This window comes from Gymnogyps californianus, chromosome 3 (assembly GCF_018139145.2).
Source record: "Gymnogyps californianus isolate 813 chromosome 3, ASM1813914v2, whole genome shotgun sequence".
Classification (NCBI taxonomy): domain Eukaryota; kingdom Metazoa; phylum Chordata; class Aves; order Accipitriformes; family Cathartidae; genus Gymnogyps; species Gymnogyps californianus.
This window is the reverse complement of record NC_059473.1, coordinates 11,294,703-11,305,830: the sequence shown is the minus strand read 5'-3', so window position 1 is coordinate 11,305,830 and position 11,128 is coordinate 11,294,703. Positions and strand designations below refer to the sequence as shown.

General features: G+C 37.8%; 1 protein-coding gene across 3 annotated transcripts in view; it reads left to right on the top strand.

Moving 5' to 3' along the window:
• Positions 1 to 11,128, top strand: part of AFTPH (aftiphilin) — a 48,038-nt gene that overhangs the window by 15,577 nt on the left and 21,333 nt on the right. For all 3 annotated transcript variants that reach the window (XM_050893453.1, XM_050893451.1, XM_050893452.1), the window contains exons 3-5: positions 9,148 to 9,299; positions 9,837 to 9,963; positions 10,283 to 10,339. In XM_050893453.1, coding sequence (XP_050749410.1) covers positions 9,148 to 9,299; positions 9,837 to 9,963; positions 10,283 to 10,339 — 336 coding nt within the window. The remainder of the gene's footprint in view (positions 1 to 9,147; positions 9,300 to 9,836; positions 9,964 to 10,282; positions 10,340 to 11,128) is intronic.

Here is an 11,128-nt window from a genome sequence, read left to right as displayed (position 1 = left end):
TCATTCCTTCTCTTTATACTACAGCCAGTTGTGACTGTTTGGATATAAAGTGATGTTCTGCCTCCCCTGCCAGCGAGGAAGTACAACTCAGAGAATGCTTTACACAAATAAACTGTAGAGGAAGTTGAGCTGGATATGTTTTCTCTGTTGCAATAGTTTCCTTAGCCTTGCAATGACAGTTAGTTGCTGCATTTTTTTCAGTTAACTCTTAGAACAATAGTTACACATTTTCCAAACTTACTTTGTATTCTGTAAGTGCTTTAAGTTTTGGAGGGATCTATTGAAACCTTTTTATATTTAAAAAAAAAAAGGCTTTGTTTTAATCTTAAATAGTAATTCTGGTTTTGATCTGTGGAGCCACAGTTTAGTAAGTTGCAATTAGAAACATTGAGGTTAGTTGAGTCAACATGAGCCAGCAGAAAATCCCAGTACTTTGAGTGCAGAATCTTAGTAAAATTAAACTCAGATTTTGATCAGCTTCCTTACTTTCATTTAAGAGGATGCTGCTGAGGTCAAACCACAAAATTCAGCATTTTAAAGTATTTAAAGTATTTAAAGATCTTCTGTTTTCCATGTATTAAAGTTGAGTTCTGGAGCTGTTCGATGCAAAAGCAGAAACACTTGCATGCAAAATAAAGCTAGGGAGAGGTAAGGGAACAAAGTTTTTTATTACCCTGACCAAAGAAGGATAGGGAGGAGTAGACCACTTGCATCAATGTATTGCTGGCAGATCTAAAAAGCACTTGCTGCAGCAACTTAAAGGGAGCAGGCTGTGCAAGAGAGAAATACTGCATGTGTTAGACACTTGAGGTAGATGTGAAAATTGAGACCTCAGCTTAGGCTAAAAGTGAACTGGGATCATTTACAAGATACTGTATACACTTGATCTGTGATGTTGAGGCTAGGAGAGTCACTGTAATGTGGTAGTGAAATAATTTTGAATGGTGTATGAACAGAATTACCCTAATGTAACTCTTTACTTTTCAGTTTTCTGCTTTTGTATACTTAGCCAGCAGCATTACTGTTTAAATGTGGAAATTATGTATACAGCAATTTTCATCCATCCAGAATGCATCATGAAAGGAAAGTTATTTACCAGTAGCTCAAGTTCCCTTGCCAATGGTCTCTGCATATTTTCCTTTCTGTTTTCTTAGTTTGTGTGTTCTGGATGTGGAGGTGGCAGCAACATTTTGTGCTTTCTGAATGTGGTCTTGACTGTAAGGTATATGTCAGGCAAACCATTTTAAAGATTGTGGATTTGGTATAATGTTTAATGAGAAGGTAGACTTTGCTTGAATTCAACTAATCCAGTTTTTCTTACTTTCTTCTTTTATATGCTATATTTTGTAAGGGGAAAAAGGTCACAAAAATGGCTGCCTATAGTGACATATAGTGGTAAGAAGATCATTATGTCTTTTCTCCTTTGCCTTTGGTCTTAGGCTCTCTGAATCCTGCACACAATCTGCAATGTGGGATTTGTAACATGCTGACCTCTTCTATTCAGTAGTGCTGCGTGGAGGGGAGAAGAAAAAGGATGTGGTATATGGTATTCAGTTAAAACTACTGAAAGAATTTGTAATCCCTTAGAAAAAGTTCCAGTTTCAAAGGCTGATGGACACAAATACACAAACTACTATTTGAACCCGTATTAATACCACCGTATACCTTAATCATTTGATGTCTGTCTTCAGCTGAAAAATATGTAATAGTTGGTTTCAGAATAGGTGCAGGTTTGCATTAGGTATAGCTGTGCCTTTGTGTTCATTAAAACTGATTTAGGATGTGGTGCTGGGTGAACTGGTTGATCTAACAAGTTTTGAGCGAACCTGCACTGTACCATATGCATTGATCCCCTTTATGTGATTACACAGCATGCTACTAAGTTATGCTTATAAGGAAAATAAGGCTCGTAGCACAGCTTTTTCCATGAGATAGTGTTGAACGTTAGTCAGCTGAGGGGGTTACTCTCCTATGTTGTGCATTAAGAATATATATATAGGATTTAGGCAGCAAAGCACAAGAGCAGTTATTAGCTATGGTAATCATGTGGGTGGGTAATACGGCTGTGCCTAGCTGTGTTCAAGAAGTATAGGCATCTCTAGAGGAGGAGGAGGTGAATAGCGGCTTGGTTGGAAGGCCAAAACTCTTACCTGATTTAGCTGAGAGTTAACAAATCCTGGAAAGGGAGGAAGGAAAACCTGAACAGTCCTCCAAGTGGGTTTTAAGATCCTCTGCTTATTAGAGAGCCTGTGCTCACAGGCTCTACCTCTTCAGATTAATCAGACAGTGTGGGTGATGCACAGTTACTAAGCCACAAGTGTGCATCAAGACAAAGAAAACCCTGGATCACTGTCACTTAGAGAGTACTTTGTCTTGGGCAATAAATGAAGTCATCCTCTTGGGGACAAAAGTAATTATGACCATAAAGACTTCAGCCTCCCAGTTCACTAAAATTAAGATAGTGTTGGCTAAATTAAGTTCAGACATTTGGGTAACAACTTGCAGTGTAAATAAATCTGTCTGGAAAGGTTTGGGTTTTTTTAAGTCCATAGCACAGTTCTTAAGTATGTGCAGCTGAATAACAGTAAAAAACAGACCATTAAAAGGAGCCCATAATTGCTGTATTTCAGAACAGGCTGGCTAAGGGGATCTTACAAAAGAAAATAGTTTGGGAGGGGGTTGTTTTAGCGTTTCTGTTTATATGTCACAACAAAATTATTTTCCATTTTGTACACATAAGTTTTGTCCACTATACTTCCTCTCAGAGCCTGACTGAAAGTACACCACCACTAGACAGTAACAACATGACCAACTGAAATGGGAAATAAGTTTTATGTAGTCTGTTAAACTTCACTTTGCCTGCATGGAAGATGCAAGATTTGATACGTTCTTCAACTGAGGGAGAATAAATCTGCAAGCCTTCCAGCAAGAAGGAGGGAGACAGCTTCACATTTCTACACTGAACTTCCCTGCGGTTTATAGCTCTTGTATCAAGCAGTAAAAAGAGCAGAGAAGTCTTGTTGTTCTTTCTCAAGCCACGAAATTTTCGGATTTGCTTTGCAGCTGAGCTCAAGACCTTTATAGTTACTGTTTAAAAATGTTTTTGGGATATTTAGGACTATCATTGCCTTCTTTAATTCTTTAAATTATTGTAAAAAATCTTACTCTTCGTTTTGCGTTGGTGAGGGTTTTTAGCTCTTGTGGCATCCTCTTCCTGGCTTGTAAATCTCAGTTTAGGCCCAGTGTTTCCATTGTAAATTAGCTGCGGTAACAAAAATGAAACAATTCCATTTTTTACCTCTAAGAAATTTATGGCACCGTCTTAAATTTACCTGCTTCTCAAGGGAGGTAGAGAAAAGCCATCACACGAGAAGTTAAACTCGTGGTCTTTGTAAGCTTTGCTTCTCTTTTTGACTCAGGAGTTTTGCTGCCTGCAGCTCTTCTCCCATTGCTTTTGAGAAGATGTTCTCTTTGCTAAGCAGAGCCTGCACATCAGGGAAAGAAATAAATTGTTGCTATGTGGAAGGGAAACTGATTATTAGTTTAAGCAGTCCATAAACCTTTCCAAAGAAAAAACTGCCCCCATTTAACTAGGAACTTAGTGATTTGTTTGTTTGCTTATGTGCATTCAGTTAACTGTTCAGCTTTGTTTAATGCTTGAGTCCAAAAGATTTTGAGACCCACTGAAGTTGCTTGGGAGTTGCATCCATTGAAATCAGTTTTTTCAGCTCCCCTGCGTTAACTGTATGGTCATGTAGTTTAGCTCTTAAAAAAATCCCCAAAACCTAAAAAAACCCAAATCAAAAAAAAACCTAAACAACCACCCAAACCCACCACACACATATCATGAAGGTATAGGAGTATATGGCAACTTAGCTCCTCACAGGCAAATGTGTTGCTGGAAAAAATGGTTTGGTTGTTAGAAAACCCAGCAGAGGGAGTTTCTCATTTAACCTCTGCTTTATTTTGTTAAAATGGTCATAAATACCTGTGTTAGGCACTCTCCAGAGCAGTGGGTTCATGATTTAAAATAAATAAATAAAATCTCTCTGGTTAATCAGTTTATTTTCTTGGCTTCTGGCCCCTGAGCTTTGTTCTGCCATTTTTTGAGAGCCTTCATTCAGCTTCTGAATTCTAACTAGAAGCCAATCATGTCCATACGGACTTTATTCCTTTCCTAAATTATACATTTAGCATCTTGGATCCTTCATATGCTGATTTCTGTCTCCTTTCTTATGTTTTTCTATCAGATAAGACTTGAATATCTAAATATTCTCAATGATTTAACTATTGCACCAGTTTTATTTATTTTTAGGTCTTCCAGTTTTGTGTTCGATAGATGCAAACAGCCCAGAGCTTGAGCATTGCTTCCTTCGTAGCCTCTTTTCCTGGCAGCAGGAAAAGGAGGGCGGAAGGCGTGCTCTGCTTTCGACTCTCCCCCTTCTTAAAGCACCTCTGAAGGCTGCCAGAGCAGAGATGCTGTGGGCTGTAAGTCAGAGTGGGGAAAATGAGGGATTGTGTTGAGAAATGGGGCTGTCCCCTCCGATGGAAAGTAGGGAGGAAGGAGGGACAAAGTGCCACTGCACTTTTCAGCTTCCAGCACTAGGAGAAGTTCACTGGATGAGCTCTTGTGTCTGCTCCGCAGCTCATGTATGATTGGGACCGTGGAGAGAGGCAAGAAGACTGGTTCCCCCACCACCACCCTTGTACACAGAGTTCCCTGAAACTTCACCCAGAGAAGCATTACAGCAGTCATATGGTGAAAACTGCAATTCATATCAACTGGTTCTGTAGTGTGGCCCAAGTATGTTGTCTTTATGGCAAGTTTTAGTATCTCCTCTTTTCATAGCTCTGAAAAAGGCAGCAACCTGTCACTGTTGAGTTCACGTGGAGGTGGCTGGGGAGGATTTAGTGTGCTGGGTGGCCAGTGCAGATTTGCTGTGTTGAAGGAGTTCATTAATGATACAGTCTTGTGATGGAGAAGAAGAGAAAAACAAATTCTGTAAACCAAGTACTTTGGCCTTTCAGCTCTGCGGGCTGGATCTTGCCCCCTGTTTCACTGCCAAGGAGATAAATTCTAATCCTGTGGTTATCATTCTCACTTGAAAGTCTCACATCTGTGATATTTTAATTGTTTCAGGTGGTGATTACCACATTTCTTAAATGTTTGCCAAAAACTTCTATGCAGTCACAGAAACTATGGGGCTTTCAGTTTGTCACTGTTTGGAGAATCACAGTTAATTTTTAGAATAGCAGCTGCAGCCTTCGATCACATCTTCAGTAAGTGCCTTTTAAGGATTACTCTTGTCAAACAGCAGTGGAGAACACTTGAATATCAAATGCTTTTAGTGACATGAAAAGTGGAGGAAAGTTCTTGTTTTCTTTTCTGCCTTTTTTCAAGATTTTTCACCCTGAAAGACATGACACTACTCTGTATGGCAGAAGTAATATTTTCTTACAGTCTGTTTTATAGAAACAATAGATTGAGGTTTGTAGAAGACGAACATTTACACTAATTTCAAAAATCTTGGTAATACCCTTTATACCTGGGAGCTGTGACCACAGGATTTCATTACCAGTTAGAAGAACAAGTTCAGCTGCTTCCATTAAGGACATTGCCACTGCCTGGGAGATGTGTGTTCATGTGCTCATCCCTGTGTCCATTTGCACACATAGAATTAATTACTCTGGTTTGCTATGGAAACCGTTCTTCTCTGTCATATATAAATAAGGGCTAAGCATTTCTGGAAATTTAGAAAAAATGAAAGGAAGTGTAAAGAATGCTATAATTAAACTGTTCCTGAAACTTCGGCACAATTCTTAAGCTCAAATTTAAAATTGGGTGCTGACTGAGATGCTGCTTGGTTCTTGGTTCTTAGGGACTCTTTTATTCTTTCATTACCTAAGCGAGCGTGTTCTTAGTCACTAACATGTTCTCAAATGTTGATCCTTTTCAAGAAACCTGATGCCTTGCTCTTTTCATCATACAGGGCCTTTCATCTGCCTCTTCGTTTTCAGTGGGGTATGTATTCCTGCTGTATTACAGAAATTAAGTAAGCCTCACCTGTTTGTGTAAGATAAGAGCAAGTGATATATTGTAGGCAAAGTAAAGTTTTAAAACTTAGTGAGCATGCTTTTGTATGCTGAAGTGTTAGGCCAGAATCTGGAATAGTGTTTAGTTTTACTTCCTAAAAATGTAAATTAGGGTCTTAGTTCTGATCAACAAACACGAAACAGCCTACAAGTAATGTAACAAGTATTACACCTTACTGTATGGCCAAAATGATTGGGCATTAAGAGATGATTAAAAGGAAAATTATATACTGTAGAACATGACTCATGATCAAAATACACCAGTAAGGTAATGAAGAGGAAAAGAGGAAAAAAAAGTGTGAGTCGGGTATGCTGTGTAATTCAGATCCTTTGATAGTATAGTAATCACGGCATTTTGATGTCATGCTTTGCAAATAACTGAACCTGGTGGCTATCCCTGTCAGGCATTTCTTTCACAGGTAGCAAAACTGAGGAGCTGATGTTCTAAGCAAGTTCATGTTCCTGCTTTTTGTGGCTAGCAGCTGAATAGGGAGAACAGACTGAACAGACTTGATTCCCAGTTCCCAACTCATCATCCTGACTCCAATACAGAAGCAAGATATTCTGATAATGTGGTGTTTGCCTCTGTTGTTTCCTGTACTATGTTTGCTGATGTACGTGGTCAGTGGTTTGCTTAACTGAGACAAGGCAAATTTTCAGATAAAAATTCAAATGAGAAATGTTGTAGATACCAGAGTATCTGCTTCATAATTATAATAGGTGCCTAAAGGCTTATCCCAACTGTATCGGTTGGTCTAATTAAAATATGTAACTTCCACCTACTAGCCTTGCTTCTCTGAACCTTCAATCATTTCAATTGTAACACAAAACTTCTGTTTGAGGTTTATGTTTGTAAATTCAGCGTTGCTGCTGGAATATGCTGCATCTCCACAGGAGGGCTCTGCTGGCATAGCTATACTAGCACACACTGTGGGATGCTCGTGGGATTTTCGCCTGCTCAGTTTCGTTTCCATTTCCCCAGTAGAAAAACTGGATGCTGCCCTATGGGCAGTGCAGCAGAGCATCGGAAAGGTGGCTGTTGAGGAACTCCAAACTAGAAAGACAGAAGTGCTCCTTTTGTGCCAGGCTTGCATGTCCTTTCCCTAGCAAGAAGAGATTCGAGTGCTGCTGTTAAAAACAAGTATATTGAAAAAAAGCTTTAATTTCATTTTTATAAGCATACCTTGCAATTGGTACTTTTTAATAAATGTTAAGAGATTGCTGGTTATCTGTTTTTAATGGGTTGAACTGGGGGGAAAATATAATCCGTGGCAGCGGTACATCTGATGTCTGAGACAGTTTGTAGAGCTATAATAAAGCTGAAATTCTGTGGCTATATGGAAATACAACAGAGAGAAGAGATAGAAATGTAAGGGAAGAACTTAAGAAGAGGAAAGCATACTAAGCCTGTAAAAAGGAAAAAAAAATGGGGGGATTGTTTTTTTGTTTTTGTGGGGGCTGGAGATTGTTTGAGGGTTGGTGGGGTTTTTTTGTTTTTAATAATAAATCCAGCTGCAAAGGCCCAAGTGGCAAGAATTGGAGCATTCTCCAGTGTATGCTGTGGAATTAAAATGCCTGGAAACCATTAGTACCAATATGTGGTCTTTATATTGCTGAGACCTTATCCTACCCAACAGCTGTGATCATGGCACTGGTGGAGAGAAAAGCAGGAGACGTTTGCTGCGTTATGAAACTTAAGAACCCTGTCTGCCTTCCTAAGATGCTGAAGTTTCCTTTCTCCCAAGGGATACTGAAGTGATGGTGACATCAAGACACGGTTGCAACTACTGTGACAAGCAGGAAATCCTGCCTAGTCTCTCAAAACCATGGGATTATAGATCTGTAGCCCTCCTGCAAAACTTTTGAGTATTTATATTTACATACTCTTGGTGTGAGTTTATAATGTGAGGCAGCAGAAAAAAGGTCAGACGAGTAACATAGATAAAGTTGTGGTTATGCAAACCGTGCTGCTATCTAGCTGGCTCCTTATTCAGCTAAAATAAAACTTAGTGGGGATTTTTTGTTGGGTTTTTTGGGGGTTTTTTTGTTTTTTGTTTTTTGGGGTTTTTTAAGTTATTTGGCTAGGATAGAAACATTCCCAAGGTTGGCTTTTAACCCTCACAGGATTGCAGCATTCAGCATCAACTGTCTGAATAATGAACAGGAGGAAAGGGAAATTGCTTGGAGGAAAGTAATTCTTCTATTTAAATTAAACAACCTCTAACGTGTAAAAACACACAGATAGGTTTTGGGGCAAGAAATTAAGGCATTAAGTAATTCTTCTTTTTCTTCGTTAGTTTTTTGGTCTGGAGAAGTACCAAACAAATCTTACAAATACTTTTTGACAAACAGTAGGTTTAAATGCCTTAGTCTTGGCTCTTCTGCATTATACCTGACTGTCACATGAACCGTAGCAAATGAAGCTAGGGATTATAGTTTTCCTACATCTGAGTCATTGATACTAACAGTTTTTTAGGAAGTGTGCAGCCTTTGGACTATAAATAGTTTTTCCTTACCATTTTTGAGGTTGTTATCACACCATGAGCATGTTGCACATCAGGCTTAAGTTTTGTGAGACCTTTAAGTGCATACATCTTGCAAGAAGTGAAGCTGTCTTCTGAATCAATATTATGTCTCAAGTTTGGATTGAAGTGCATTGTCATTAAGTGAAATGATATTGATCAATACCAAGCTTGCTGAAAAAATGCGTTCAGTAGAACCCTTAACATGTGTAGATTTGGAGACTTTAAATATCTTAAGTAAATATAGCATAATACTTGTTGCACATCTTTTCTGCTAATTTATAACAAAGAGTGACTCTTCTGTAAGAACTGACTTTGCGGAGGGCAAGATCCTTACTGTTTTTCAGTAGCTAGCAGCCTGTATTTGGTGCTTAAAAGGTCTTGTGATCCTCTGACAGTTATATTTTGTGGTAAGTGAAACTTGGTATTAGCTACATATTGTTTTCCATCTTAACTTATTTTTATAATTTTGGACTCCTTTTCTTTAAAGCAGTTAACAAAACTTGATATAAGTATTTTCTCTATATCATAGACAACATTGCTAAGTCGTCTGGAACGAATATTTGAAGTCTGTTTTCCTTCCATGCCTGTTCTTGAAATTGAAGAAGAAATAAGTTCCTTGAATCACTTGTTGGAAGCAGGTGAAAAGCAGATGACAGCTGAGGAGACCTTAGCAAATACTGGGTAAGAAGCCACAATGCAACAAACTTAAAATGAAGTAGAAACATGTCTTCTTTGGGAACTTAAAACGTATAGCAGTAATTCAAAATTTGTTTGCTTCAAGTGTTTTGAAAAACTGTTGAGTAAAAATTAGCTATCTAGCAGAATGCTTGTTTTCAGTGACTACATATGCCAGGAGTATTTCACTTAGCATATCAACGTAGTCAGCAGCATATCATCTTCTTTTAAGTGATGTCTCTGAGTTAATCAGAATGTGTCTTATTAGTTACACTTGATATAAATTGCTATATTTATTCATGTGATGATGAAGTCTAAGTAGGCCTTGTCCTGTCTGCTGTGGACATCATTTTCCAATAATAAGTCTGAACTATAATTGTTCTGAGAACACTGTGCAGTTTTAGTTCCCCTGGGTATTGTGCTTGGGTGTAAGTTTAATTGGAATGTATATAATAAGTCACTTGCATTAAAAACTGGAATAAATATTCAAGGCTGCTAAGCTGTTATTCTTGTTGATAACTCGATTTATGATGGGTTGTATAGGGAACTGATGGACGTGTGGACAGAGCTGCAGGATATCCATGATGCATATGGACTGAGATACCAGTGGGGTGGCTCCCACAGCAACAAAAAGCTATTGTGTTCCTTGGGAATCGACACAAGAAATATTGTGAGTCTGTCAGTAAAACTTGCTTTCTGAATAATGGAGCTGCTTTAAATGTAGAATCAGGTGGAAGTCCTTTTGTATGAATGCTTGTCTCTTAATTGCATAGCTGCACTGAACATGGCTTTTCATGACAGACCATCTGACAACTTTTTATAAGCACTATTAATATTAAAAATTGCATTAGTTTTTAACCATTGTGTTATATTTAATATAGTATTTAGTCTTTGATATTAATCTTATACAAGTTATGTAACATTGAAAAAATGTTATCATCACTGACACAGAAACTCTTAAGTAAATTTTTTTGTTGTTGTTTTATCAGCTCTTTACAGGCAACAAGAAACAGCCTGTTATAGTACCCATGTATGCAGCAGGACTGGTAAGCTTTTTTTAGTGTTATTTTTTTGTTATAGTTCTAACAAAATTATATAATGAAATATATTAAACGACATTAAGCACCAAGTGTGCTGAAACATATTTTTGTAAGTACGGTTATGGCTTAGGCATCAGTAGAAATGCTAGAAGAGAATCATCAAATATACAATTTTCATTATGTGTACAAGCAGATATTTTATTTAAATGAAAAAAGTATTGATTTATTCATTTCATAACGCAAGCTATTTAATAAGGTGGGCTAGCTAGTCTAAGCTCAGTTTGAGGCATTTTCTAAAAAAGAAAAAATTGACTGAAGTAATGTATTGATGTGTATGCAGCAATAAAAAGTTCTTGTTGACTTTTAACTTAAATATAAGGTATAGATGTAAAAATGTCAACTAAAACTTGACACAAGAAACTAGATCGTTAAATAGTTGTAAAAAATGACAAAGGAACATCGAAATTAATCAAAACGTCAGTTTGCATCAGCACTTGTGGGAAGCCCTGGCACTAAGACCAGACGCTTCAAAGGAAGGTTAAGAACTGCTAGATAGTTACGGTATTCCATGAAATGTGTGTAGGAAGTTTTCTCAGCTCTCTCGAGCATTCCTCTTTGTGCAACTGTTTCTCTGACAGGCTGTGTGTTAATTACTTGATTGCATCTCAATATCCCTAGATCAAGACAGATGCATGGTAATGCTTTGCAGTGTTACTGGCATATTAATAAAGGACCCATGTATATATATGTTAGACTATGCATACAAAAAGCATTGTATAGCCAGTCTTGTTGTGT